General features: G+C 36.3%; 1 protein-coding gene and 1 pseudogene across 1 annotated transcript; both read left to right on the top strand.

Moving 5' to 3' along the window:
* Positions 1 to 10,940: 10,940 nt before the first annotated feature.
* LOC149188587 (polygalacturonase QRT3 pseudogene) lies at positions 10,941 to 11,348 on the top strand (annotated as a pseudogene).
* A 332-nt stretch (positions 11,349 to 11,680) lies between these two features.
* On the top strand, positions 11,681 to 12,268 carry LOC149188586 (basic leucine zipper 43-like). The gene has a single exon (XM_089410002.1). The coding sequence runs from the start codon at positions 11,681 to 11,683 to the stop codon at positions 12,266 to 12,268; it is 588 nt and encodes a 195-aa protein (XP_089266128.1).
* Positions 12,269 to 12,699: the final 431 nt, after the last annotated feature.

The following is a 12,699-nucleotide window of genomic DNA, read 5'->3' as shown; positions in this document are numbered from 1 at the left end:
CTTCTTTTCGGCCGTATCTGTAGGAGCAACTGAAGGAAAAGTGTAGCCTGTATCTATGATATCCCAAACTTATGTACCAAGAGATTGAAGATAGGAAGTAACTCTTACCTTCCAATAATTGAAGTTTTTCCCATCAAAAATTGGTGGCCTGATTGATGCTTCCCTCTCGTAGTTGCTCATGATGAATGATCTTCCTTCAAGCGATCAAGCTTCTCCGAAGGACCTGCTCTGATACCAATTGTTGGAAATAATACTAAGAGGGGGGGTGAATCAGTATTATCAAGTTCTTTTAATAAATCTTTCTTATTTATACTTTGAATTATTTTGCATGTCAGTACCATAAAATAATGAGCATGAACAAAGAAAACAGATAGTCACACCAAAGAACACCAGATGTAAGGTCGAAACCCAATGTGGGTGAAAACCACCTGTTGCAATATGTCTCTATCTTCTTTCAAATTAGAAACTCCTTTTACAATGATTTTGTACTGGTGCAGTCCTTTACCAGTACGCAGGCTTCAACCTGCAGAGAGCTACAACTCTCTCTCGTTTTCCAGTCTCTCCTGGAAGGGAGCTACAACCCCCTACTTCTTTTCTTTCAAGGACCACTTTTCATAAATTTTCAAACTGGATCCATAAACATCAAATGATCATCAAGTACAAGTAAATCACCCAGTCAACTGCAGTAACCAGATCCACAATAACAGTAAACTAAACCCAGAACACCTTATCAACAGAAAAATTCAGTCAACAAAAGATCTTAAGACAGATACGCAATTTTTCTTTCTCTGGCCTGCGTGGCTACGCACTTCACCTTCTGCTCCCCTGCGTATACCCGCAGAGAGCCTTTTGCTGCACCGCGTACCCACGCATTGTTTCTTCAATCGCGCTGCGTACTGTTACTGTAGGTACGCACCCACAGATACTATCGCGCTGCGTACTGCTACTGTAGCCACGCACCCACAGATGCTATCGCGCTACTTACCTACGCACTGCGGCTTCTGAAGCGCCACGTACTTTCCCTGTGCCTACGCACCTGAACCTCTGTCGCGCTGCGTACCCACGCACTGCGCCTTCTTCTGCTCTGCGTACCCACGCACTTCTCCTTCTTCTGCTCTGCGTACCCATGCACTTCTCCTTCTTCTATTCTGCGTACCCACACACTTGCACCGTTAATCACCTGCGTACCTCTGATTAGGGTCGAATTGGGAGTCCCCCAGTGTGCCACAGATAGTCAGATGCTCAGATCTGTTCATGCGCTCGAGAGATCACCCTTCACAGATTCGCTTTCAACTTCACTTTTATATAAATCAAGCTTTTAAAACAATAACCCAATATTTTAGACCTTAAGATATTCAATTTGCAAAAGATGCTTAGCCAAGTGATCTCCTTTGCTTTATATAGGCAAGCTCTTCCTAAAATCATGGATCAATACCATAGGTAACCAATACAAGGGGCCCAAAGACATGGGGCTCAATAATAATAATAATATAACACAATACCATGGGCCAAAACCATAGAATCAAGAACGACGGGCTAAATACCACGGGCCAAACATAGGAAACCCCACGTGAACACGCTTCTCTGCCTTGAAGTAAGTGAACTGGGGGTATGCACCTTCTGAACAGGTGACCTGCGTGTACGCACCTTTTGAACTATTCTCCTGCGTACCTCTTAATTTTCAACATTTTGAGAGCCTGAGCAGAGCATTGCCACTTGAGGGTGTTGCCATCAAGTACAACATCTGTAACATAGAGCCATACCAGAATCATAATGCCAACATTGGGCGGGTTTGCAAAATTGAAAATGAGCATCACATTGAATATTTAATTTAATGGTCCATTGGTACTTACTGAGTCGGGGCTCGTTCCTACGGTCGTCGGAAGCTGCCGAAAATTAGTCTCCCGGCATCCCATGACCATACGATGTATATTACCATGCACTAACCCTCACGTCAAGCCCCAGGATGGTGATCCCCATAAGATAGTGATGGTCATGCTGCATACAAAGAAGGGAGGTCTCGTTAGTACTGGCTGAAATCCCATAGCTGTACACACACAATCTTTTCAGATCCCATTTTGCTGGCAGTTCCTATTTCCACCTCTATAGCAAAGTTAATGCTATGTCCTTACACCCTCCTGACAGCGGCAGACAGCCCCCTTGATGTCATCGTGTGCTTACATGCTTGACCATGGATCATGCATCCCTCTCCGGTGATTACAGGTCACGCAGCTCCGACGACTCTACCGTCTACCGTGTTCCTGCCCATCGACTCTGCCCGCCTCCACTTTGGCCTCCACTCTGGCATATTAATTACATTTACGAACCTTACGAACCATCCTCGATAATGTATTATCTGCTCAAATCCCGGAAATTCAAACTCCCGACAATTCAACCATTGAACTCCGGCGAACAGAGGAGAGGTTACAACCATTGAACTCCAGCGAATAGAGGAGAGGTTACAGAAGGTGATTCAGTGCATGCAGCACTTTGAGGACGGAAGATTTCAAATGCTCTTTCGACCTCTGTCTTGCGTGTATACAGGTATTATCGTATACCCTTGCATACTTACGGTCTAGTAGTGGCAATAGTAACCGAGCCGGCCTGAAATTCCTCACACATAACTATGGTAGAGCTGTCACATTTAATTTTAAGTGGAATGATGATGCTGGGGTAAGCCGGATGAGATTCTTTCCATGGTAGGGTAACCCAATTAGACAATTTTCATAACCAGGTCTAAAAAGGCCGCAATCAACTCCTCTTTGCTTCAATTTACCCCAATCAATTTTGTGTGTCTGCTTGGCCATTTTAAATTGGCCTTGTATTTTATCTTCCGTCCTCGAAAGTCCTGGATTGTTGATCTTAGTCCTCACTAATAAGGTGACATATAAGAGCAGATGCGAGATTATTTTTGGGACCCCATTTGCATAATTCACAATTGAGATCTTACTCATTGAAATTGTTTGTTGTTAACAGTCTTTGGAAACATGCTTTATCTGGTTATGGTTGGCACTATAAGGTAAAGTTTATGCGAGAACATGACGAAAGATTAAGCTTCAAAACTAGGGGTTTGGACTCTACAGTCTGAAAGAATTAAATAAGACGCCAAACTTCTGACCAGATCACTGCCCTAGAAATTGATAATGCTGGTACAAGCTATAAAAACTGCGAAGTTTTACAAGCATGTTAAGATGTGAAGCAATTGCATACTTCATATTCACTGGTATTGCTGACGGCAAGCTTCAATTTTTTGGACGTGAAGTCAGGTTGGATTGTAGGACTCATTTATTTCAAATGATTGGATCAATTAAACGTTGTCCATATTATTGGGTCTTTAACATTGCTGGCAGCTTCAGTGCTGCTATGCTTTGGGCTGTCTCTGGCTTCTTGTTGGCAGTTGCAGTGGTTATGTTTTGTTATATGTATTGGCAATTTCCTTGTCCTAACTTGTTTGTGTTCTGTTTTTGTCTTAGGGTTGTTGAATTTCCAGTAATTTCAATACTTCAAATTCAAAATTATAAAATTACATTGAAGACCATGAGATTTATATCATAATCCTGTAAATCATAAAAGTAAGTACACTGAAGGCCTTGAGATTTAAATCAGTTTGTAGAATCACTTTGTAGTGTGGTATTATTGAACCAAGCTTGTTTCCATCTCATGAGCTTATGTCTACTGTATATTAAGGTATCCAGCAGGTATATTGGATGCGGGGAATTCCATTTAACACAAGGATAGCAGTCAATTAGAGAGGGCAACATTTTCTTCTAAAAAATATTTATTGGACTGTAAAGAAGGTTTATTAATGAGGGGCTGGCTTTGTTGGGAACCATGTAGTCCCAATGAGACCACTTATCCCAACCTGTGTTCACTTAAGACTGTTAGATTTACAAAGCATGTAAATTGATCTAACAAGAACTTAAAACTGTAACATTTACAAATCATGCAAATTGATATAACAAGAATCTTGAAGAGTTGTTTTAAATATTTTGGCCTATATTTTATAAAAGTTGATAGTTATGGTAACCACAAAAAATAGATATGAATATTGATTTTTACTTTGAAGTGTTTTTATGATGTTTTTAACAACACTGTTGTCTACATATTCATTTATAAGGAAGTAAGAAAATGGAGGAAAATAGACATGAATGGGAGGTAACTATCAAAGGCACCAGGCAAGTGTTCACTTGTCTTGTTGGTGGCTGTGCGGGGAACTTGAGTCGATCTAAGCTATCTGGCCTTAATCATCATCGGGCTACCACCCACAATCCCCCACCAATTTCTCCACGTCAAAGAGGTCGAGTAAGAGATACAAATGCTACATGGGCGGTCAAATCAACAAGTGCAGTTAAAAGGCAAAATGCCAAAATACAATATGATTTAGATGCAAGGCTATGTCGTGCACGACAACAAGCATATAAAAGATTTGTCAATGAAGAAATTCTTTCAGCTGTAAGTATTTATTAGTATTTATTTGTATATGATTTTTTACTAATATTATCAATGAAGAAATTCTTTCAGCTGTAAGTATTTATTAGTATTTATCTGTATATTTTTTTTATTAATATTAATTTATTGTTGTGGACTAAGTTCATTGAAACTTGTTTTCACAGTCAATTGTTACATTTGATCAGCTTAATGATACTTCAAAGCAAAGGATTTGTGAAAAAATTCAATGTTGGGATCAGAGTCTACCTCATAGACGTATGGAGACAATGAAGCGCATAGATATTGCTTTAAAAGAGAAAGTAAGGACTGAGGTTCCCGATGATGCAGGGGAAGAAGGATTAGATGGGCACAACCATATATTAAACTTTGATGAAACTAATCAAGACAATGACAACACAGTTGAGTCCATTTTTTTGCATATATTAATTTTTTAGACATTTTAACATTAAATAATATTTATATTTATTATAAGTGTATAGTAATTTCTCATTGTGATTGATATGCATAGCCTAATCAACAAAATTCCCCAAATTCAAGCCACCAACTTTTACGACGCTCACCTAGATTTCAAGGTTTTCAAGGGGTTATTGGGCCAGTATGTTTTTAATCCATATAACCTATTCCACTAAAAACATTAATATATAAATTGCTATGTTTTACCATAATGATGGGATGAGAAATGGATGTTCTGTATTATATATCGTTATCCTTGATTTTTTTTTATTATGTGTGTGTGTGTTATTTCATATTTATGGTGCAAGTGTTCCCTTTGGAACCATCACAATCAATGAAAACCCCTTGTCGAAGCCTTAAGAAGAATGGAAATGAAATGGTTCAAATGCTACAACCATTTTCACGTCCAATGTCACAATACAAGGTAAGATTATATTTATTTATACTCTTATAATTTTATCATATTTTTACATTTAATTCTATTTGAGTCACATACTTATATCTATGTATAATCTAATGTTCAGAGTAATGAATATACATCTCCTAAAACACCTTTGTACATGTATGATGGTGGACATGATACTCAACAAAAATCACATTTTCCTCAACCATTGCGGCATTCACCTAGACTTCAAGATAAATTAAGAGAGGTGAGCTATATACTACATATCATAGCTCATAATAACATTGACATATTTTTTTATGACTAGTTAATGCATTTTCTTTTCATATTCGTTACATGTTCACCATATTCTCATTATATCTATATAGATTTTGATATTTATTGATAGCTAGTCAATGAATTGTCTTTTCATATTCGTTACATGGTCATTATATCTATGTGGATTTTGATATTTATTGATAATGTTTTAATTTCCAGAGAAAACAAAAAAGATAAATGTTGATGCTATGGTTAAAAGGACCAAAATCACGCCAAAGGACTTGAAAGCACGTGGGTTCAAGTCACGCAAACAATACATAGAGCATATATGCTCAACTACCATTGCTCTCACTAAACCCACTAGGTTTGCTTCTTTGAAGGCTAAACATTCCAGCAAATTTAAATGACTTAGGCTACAATAATATAACTTTATCCATTGTTTTGTCTATAAAGGGGCTACAAGGACAATTTCAATATATTAACTTTCTTTTATTAGATTGCTGATCACGATTTGACTTAACAATAAGGTACAACAATGCACAGAAAGCTTTTATCCGTTGTACATAAGTATTTTAAGATATTCTGATTTTGTCTAGTTGAAGGCATTTGTTATGTTGAGTCATACCACAATATCAAAAACCCCTTGGGTGATGAAAACATTGTTTGAATAGAAAATGTTGAAGGAGCCAGACAAGTAGAACACACTAGGCACAGAACAATGCTTCACAATATAAGTTATATCATCTTATGTATTCATAGGTGCCGATCTGTGGCATCAATTCCCTGTTTTTTTAATAAGAACTTTATCTTATTCTCTTGAATAAATGTTTAATAAAATAATAAAGAATTACTGGAATGAGGAATCCCTGCTTTACGGATCATTATGTTTGTGATTCTTTCTGTGTGCTGAAAGGCTGGATTTATGATTTGTAATGCGACATGAATTTTTATTAGTCATACTGTATTTACCGAAATGGAAATTTTGTTGAAAGTGCTTGGATGATTTTGGTAGTGAGATATGTAGGTGTGAAATTTGTATTTTCTATATATAGTGGAAACCATTTCCTTTTGGTAGTGCTTATTTCTTGGATAGTTTGGCTAGAGTTGAGCATGTTCAGTGGCAGAGCGAACATGACGCTTTTGTTACAGGAGTTGGTCTAGAAAGGACTTTATTGACATGGGTTTTGGTTGGTTTTCATCAATGTCTCTCACATGTAATCTCTGTATTCTTTAGACTTTTCAATACATAATTTTTTTTCCAAAAATTGTTTCCAGGTGCTAAGTATGTCTTTAAAGTGCCAACATCATAAAGATTTTAAATATATTTGCATGATATTCCTCTGAAGTACTGCCCCTCACTAGCTACGTTTGCCCTTATCTGTCCAACTTTATCCCAGCTGCTATCACATCAATCCAAGAAATAGTGAATCCGTGACTTTAAAGGCGAAATAATGCACACAAATATATACAAAGGAATAAAAACAGGATAATATATTCCTGAATGATTTAGTGCTCAGTCTCCTGCCATCCTTATCTAAGCATAATTAACAAAATCTAATGTTATTAATTATTAATGCAGTAAACCGCTCCAAGACGTCATTATCTCCATATGTGACCACATTTCTGAGCACCCATTTCAATCATCCCTCTGCTCACGTAGATAGTTTCTGGTTATGTTAATAGGTGTCATAGGTTTTCATAATTTTAGTTTTAAAAAAGGAAAATAATAATGTTGTAGATTTCAACTATATATCTGTTAATTTTTAGTGGTTTATTTTAGAATAAGTTTTTCCAGAATTTTCATTCTTTAAAGAAAAATTATGAATGTTATAGATTTCAACTATATCTCTGTTCACATTAATCTAGTTATATGAATAGGTGTAATTTATTTCCACCTCAAATTTCTAGTGGTTTATTTCAGAATAAGTCTTCTACAATTTAGATTTTAACTATATCTTTGTCTACGTTAATCTAGTTATATGAATAGGTGTGGTTTAATCTAGTTATATGAATAGGTGTGATTTATTTCTACTTTAAATTTTTAGTGTTTTATTTGGTTTATTTTAGAATACATCTTTCAAAATTTTTATTTTTTAAAGAAAAAATATAAATACTTTATAAAAATGTTGCAGATTTCAATCTTATCTTTCTTTTTCTTTTTCTTTTTTCCTTTTTTTTTTTTTTTTTTTCAGAGTTGGTTTTAGTGCAATTTTTTGGATTTTCTAGTGTGAAATCCGGTGGAAAAATTTGAGGTGAAATCTTGATTTGTGCTATTTAAACTAGTTTTTTTCACTGTATATAGGGACTCAGCACCCTGGAAAACCCCTAGGGCACTTCGTTTGCACAAGATTACCCATCTAGCTTGTGATTTCAATAAATTTCTGCTAGATTTTAGAGAAATTTGACGGAAAAAACCCTAGGGCACTTCTATTGCACAGGATTAACCATCAAGCTTGTGATTTCAATAAATTCCTCCTAGATTTTAGAGACATTTGATTAGAAAAACCCACCATAAAAGCTTCCAAAAAGTAGCACTAAAGACAACTCTTTTTTTTTTTTTTTCTACCGAAAATAGACCATTTTTTTAGTTATTCAAGTAAAAATAATAATAAAAAATACATACTATATCATTTATATAGCTCAGTGATGCAATTGGTAAGGAAAAAACATATAGCTATCAAATGGAAAAAAACTTCATAATACCATAGCAAATCAAATACAATGCTATACATATAATTTTTGGTTATGTCAATAGGTGTGGTTTATTTCAGAGTAATCTTTGGTTATGTCAATAGGTGTGGTTTATTTCAGAGTAATTTCTAGTTATGTCAATAAGTATTATTTATCTCAGAATCAACGTTTCAAAATTTCCATATGAATAGTATAAATTTCATAATATAAAAATATACTTTTTCTCATATAAAATTCTATGGCCAGGTTTCTAAAAGTTTTTACCTCCATTCTTTAAATCAAGGGTTTCTAGAAAGTTGTTTCTTATCTCTTAAGGGTTTGCAGGAAGTTTTTTAGTGTCTTACCTCTAAGGGTTTCTAGGAAGATTTTCAGTTTCTTACCTCCAAAATTCCACGGGTTAGTTAAATCACTCCATTTCCAATGTTTAAAATATGTTTCAATTTCTAACCTCCATTCTGATTTAAATTAAGGGTTTGTACAAAATTTTTCAATTTCTTACTTTCTAAATTTGGAATATTACTTACTCCCAATATTAAATGACATTGATATTTTAAAAGCTATGTTACATGGGAACCACTCCTAAGAGTTGGGAAACCCATTCCAATGGTTCCCGCGTTTCGTGGAGCTTTGGAGCTTTGGTGTTGTATGGGAATGTTCCCTTTTCAGGGGGAGCTGCAATGGGAGCTTGGGAAAGTTCTGAGCTTTGGTGTTGTATGGGAATGTTCCCTTTTCAGGGGGAGCTGCAATGGGAGCTTGGGAAAGTTCTGAGCTTTGGTGTTGTATGGGAACGTTCCCTTTTCAGGGGGAGCTGCAATGGGAGCTTGGGAAAGTTCCGAGAGCTTTGAAGACTGTTTTTTTTAGTTCTTGCCTTCCTTGGGGTTGGGGAATACAAAGCCTGTAGAGAAATACGCTGAACTGTCCACAAAACATGAGCCTAAGTTGAAAAGGTCAAAGACCCTTAACACCCATATCCTTAATTGAGAAACTGGAGCAATCTCTTGATGGGTTAAGGAAGTGTGTGACACCTCGATGTAAGGGCGATATCTGGGATGTCATGGTGACGAGTATTACTTTTGTTTTTTATATATATATATGGCAGAAGATTGTGTATGCATATTGTATGTGGCAGTGAATGCTTAAACATTAGAGTTTCTTTACTTTTTTCTTAAGAATAACCAGAAAAAATATGTAAAATTGTCCCTTTGTATTTTGAAGTATTGTTTCAAAGACTCATCATATGTCATTATGAACTTAACTTAATATTTTATATATATAAAAGGGAGACACTCAAAGACACCTAAAGAATATATTTATATATAAGAGAGATTATATATTTATTATTTATATATTTAAATTGATTTGAATATTTGAATATTTTGATTCAATATTAATTTGATTATTATATAAATTATATAATTAAAAATTGTTTTTTATTTTTATATTTTTTATTTTTTTATCATATAATATTACCACTCCTGATTAACTGTTTCCTGTAAATTTTGGGGAAACCTCTAGCCCTTCCCGACACCCATACCTAAGCCTCTAGCCCTTCTCGACACCCGTACCTAAGTTCCCAATGTTCCCATGCTTGAGAAACTCATGCAACATAGTTTAAAAGCTATTCACATACATACAGATAAGTTAACAAGGTCATAATTTTGCCTCGAAAATAATGGAAATTCTTGCAAGATTTTAACAAAATCAGGTTGAAATTTTGGAAATCCTAGTTAAAATTGTCAAGCTTCAAGACTTTGGGTACTTTAGGATTCTTGATGGTGCTGAATTCATTTCCACCATAAAAAAGGATTCAAACACTTTAACAGTCGGATTTTTCGAAAATTTTCTCAATAAATTAAGACAAAAAATTTGTGATCCAAACAAAATTGTAAACTCATAAACAACTTCATTCATATTAATTCACCATTTAATTTATATAACTATTTTCGCACTCAGATATATTCATATAATGTATATATGAATATATATTATGTATATATCCATATATATCATGTATATATCCTGACACGTTCAGAATTTGAACGCTGAACGCGCCCTGTGTCTTGTCCAGTCTGGTCTGTTTTCAACTATGGTCGGATTTTATTTGGCAGTTCCTATTTCCACCTCTATAGCATTATAAATGCTCTCTAAGGACAGTCTTGGGACACGGGTTCTGACATCGGCTCTGGCTGTCAACCCGTGTGCATCATTTCCTGGCTAACAGTTTCCGATTAATAGGAGAATGTGTATAGGCTTTGTCGTTCATGATATGATCATCCATCTGGCTGTTTGTATGGACGGTCATTGAAATGCAGAGGCATGCTCATGTGCATCATACATATCTTACTCGTGCCCATATATGACATGCCCATCATACCATGGCGTCATGCGTTCTGGCTATCATTTATCGTCTCCCACTTCCCTCTAATTTAAATTTCAAAATTTGAAAACCCCAAAGTGGCGTACTCCCTCCCATTTCCTTCTCATTTCAATTTCGAATTTTGGAATCACCGAGCAGCGTACTTCTTAAATACATGGGAAACCTATTTTGTTTCTTCATTATCCACTACCTGAGCAAATTCAAATTCGAAATTTGAACTGGTGAACCCGCCCCGCCCAAATTCAAGCCCAAATTCAAAATTTGAACATCGATAATTGCTATATCTCGCATTTCAAGTCATCTGGCATCATGGTTCAGGGTGGGCACGAGACATACATCTGGAATTCCTTCCTGGGGCAGCGCATTACCGCCGGCGGAAGCCCCGACGAGAGGAAATTTAGCAGCGTGGGCATAAGCCTCATGGGCAACGACAACGTTGTAACGGACATTGTCATCTTTTCGGCTGCTGTGGGGATTGCATTGACAGGTCAAGCCAATATCCTCACAGGAGTTCACTGTTATAACAAGGCCACGGGCTTCGGAGGAGTTGGAATCAAACTAAAGCTCGGTGGATTGACTCAGATGAGGAGCATCAATTGTTATTTGGATTATATCGCCATTGTTGCAGAGATTCTTCAAACTTTTCTCTGTTGGCATCTGTGGCACAAGTCTTTTCTCATCATTGTTGATGCCTATTACTCACTTTGTCTTCCTTGAAAATTCCCAAACTTTCTTTGCAATTATTTCAGATCTTGATACCTTCCCTGGTGATTAGGGTATATGGTGTCATTTCCAATCCTAATTGACTCATCAGAGGCAACAAAGGAGCAGTGGTGGAGTCAGAATCAATGACCGTGGTAGATTCTTCAATTTTTGGAGCAGAGGGAGTGATTATCAAGCCAGGATCTGAAACATTTGTACCTGGTTTTCCCTTTTTCTTAGACTTGCAGTCAAATCAGATGCTTGTTTCTCATTCAAATGAAATGGACCTTTAGAACAACTCGGTAATCCCAATCAGTCCAGCACAATTTAGCAGAGAAATATATGATATGGGGCGTACCCAATATGGAAATATGTTGTTTTCTGCCAATCTGAATACTCCTGGATCTATATCTGAAGTGCCCACTAGGAGATCAGTGCCTGTGTCGGTGAACGAGGGGTACCCAACAGAGGATTCATTGAATTCTCCTTGGCGCAATGGGGAGGCCATGTCACACATTTGGGGCCACTCAGCCTCTGACAAAACAGAGGAGCAACAAGTTAGAGAGGAGAGGAAGCAGAGAAGGATGTTGTCTAACAGAGAGTCTGCAAGGAGGTCTAGGCTCCAGAAACAACATCTTGTGGACCAGCTGAGGGCTGAGGTGGATCATTTGAGAGCAGAGAATGGGGAGATATTGAAGAAACTCAACATTACTTCAGCGCATTATGCTCATATAAGAGAAGAGAATTCCCTGTTGAGATCAGAGGCCATGGAGCTGAGTCACAAGCTCCAAAGATTGCAATACACATTAAACGCTCAACCTCATGGTGTCTTTGAAAGTATGGGTGTTGAAACTCGAAATTGCAGTGCTGCGCATATGATCTCAGCGTATGGCACCATTGCTCACTCCTTGGTTTCTCCCCATCTCTGGTTTTGAGGTCCAGAAGCAATTTACATTGTTAAATACTTAGAAATATTACCAGAACCATGCCCTATATTGTTTTCTCATTCATGCAGGAACTTGATATCGATTTGAATGGTGTAAAGAGTTGTAATTTTTGATAAAATTTGAATTTTGGAAAAAATTGTTAATTTTTGCTATGAAATTATGTAGTGAGATTTTTCAATCCTGTATAATAATAAATCAAAGGAAAAACTAAATTTAGATATTCATTAACTCAAAAACCCTTTAAGGATAACGTTGAAGTGTCATTGGAAGCACCTCTTATAAAATAATATTAAAAAACAAAACGTTTGGCTACTCTATTGACTAATTTTTATTTTAGTTAAGTGGGGAAAAATACAAAATCTATTTCCTAAACCTTTAAATTATTACTTCTTAATTAATTTATCTATATAATTATATTT

The sequence above is a fragment of the Pinus tabuliformis genome, chromosome 3_1 (assembly GCF_031772625.1).
Source record: "Pinus tabuliformis cultivar Carrire ecotype Pingquan chromosome 3_1, CPIR1, whole genome shotgun sequence".
Taxonomy (NCBI): Eukaryota; Viridiplantae; Streptophyta; class Pinopsida; order Pinales; family Pinaceae; genus Pinus; species Pinus tabuliformis.
This window is presented reverse-complemented; position numbering and strand designations above follow the sequence as displayed.

Bases quoted from the DNA above. Each gene is read 5' to 3' on its own strand.
- LOC149188586 (XM_089410002.1), top strand. From the start codon at position 11,681: ATGGGGCGTACCCAATATGGAAATATGTTGTTTTCTGCCAATCTGAAT.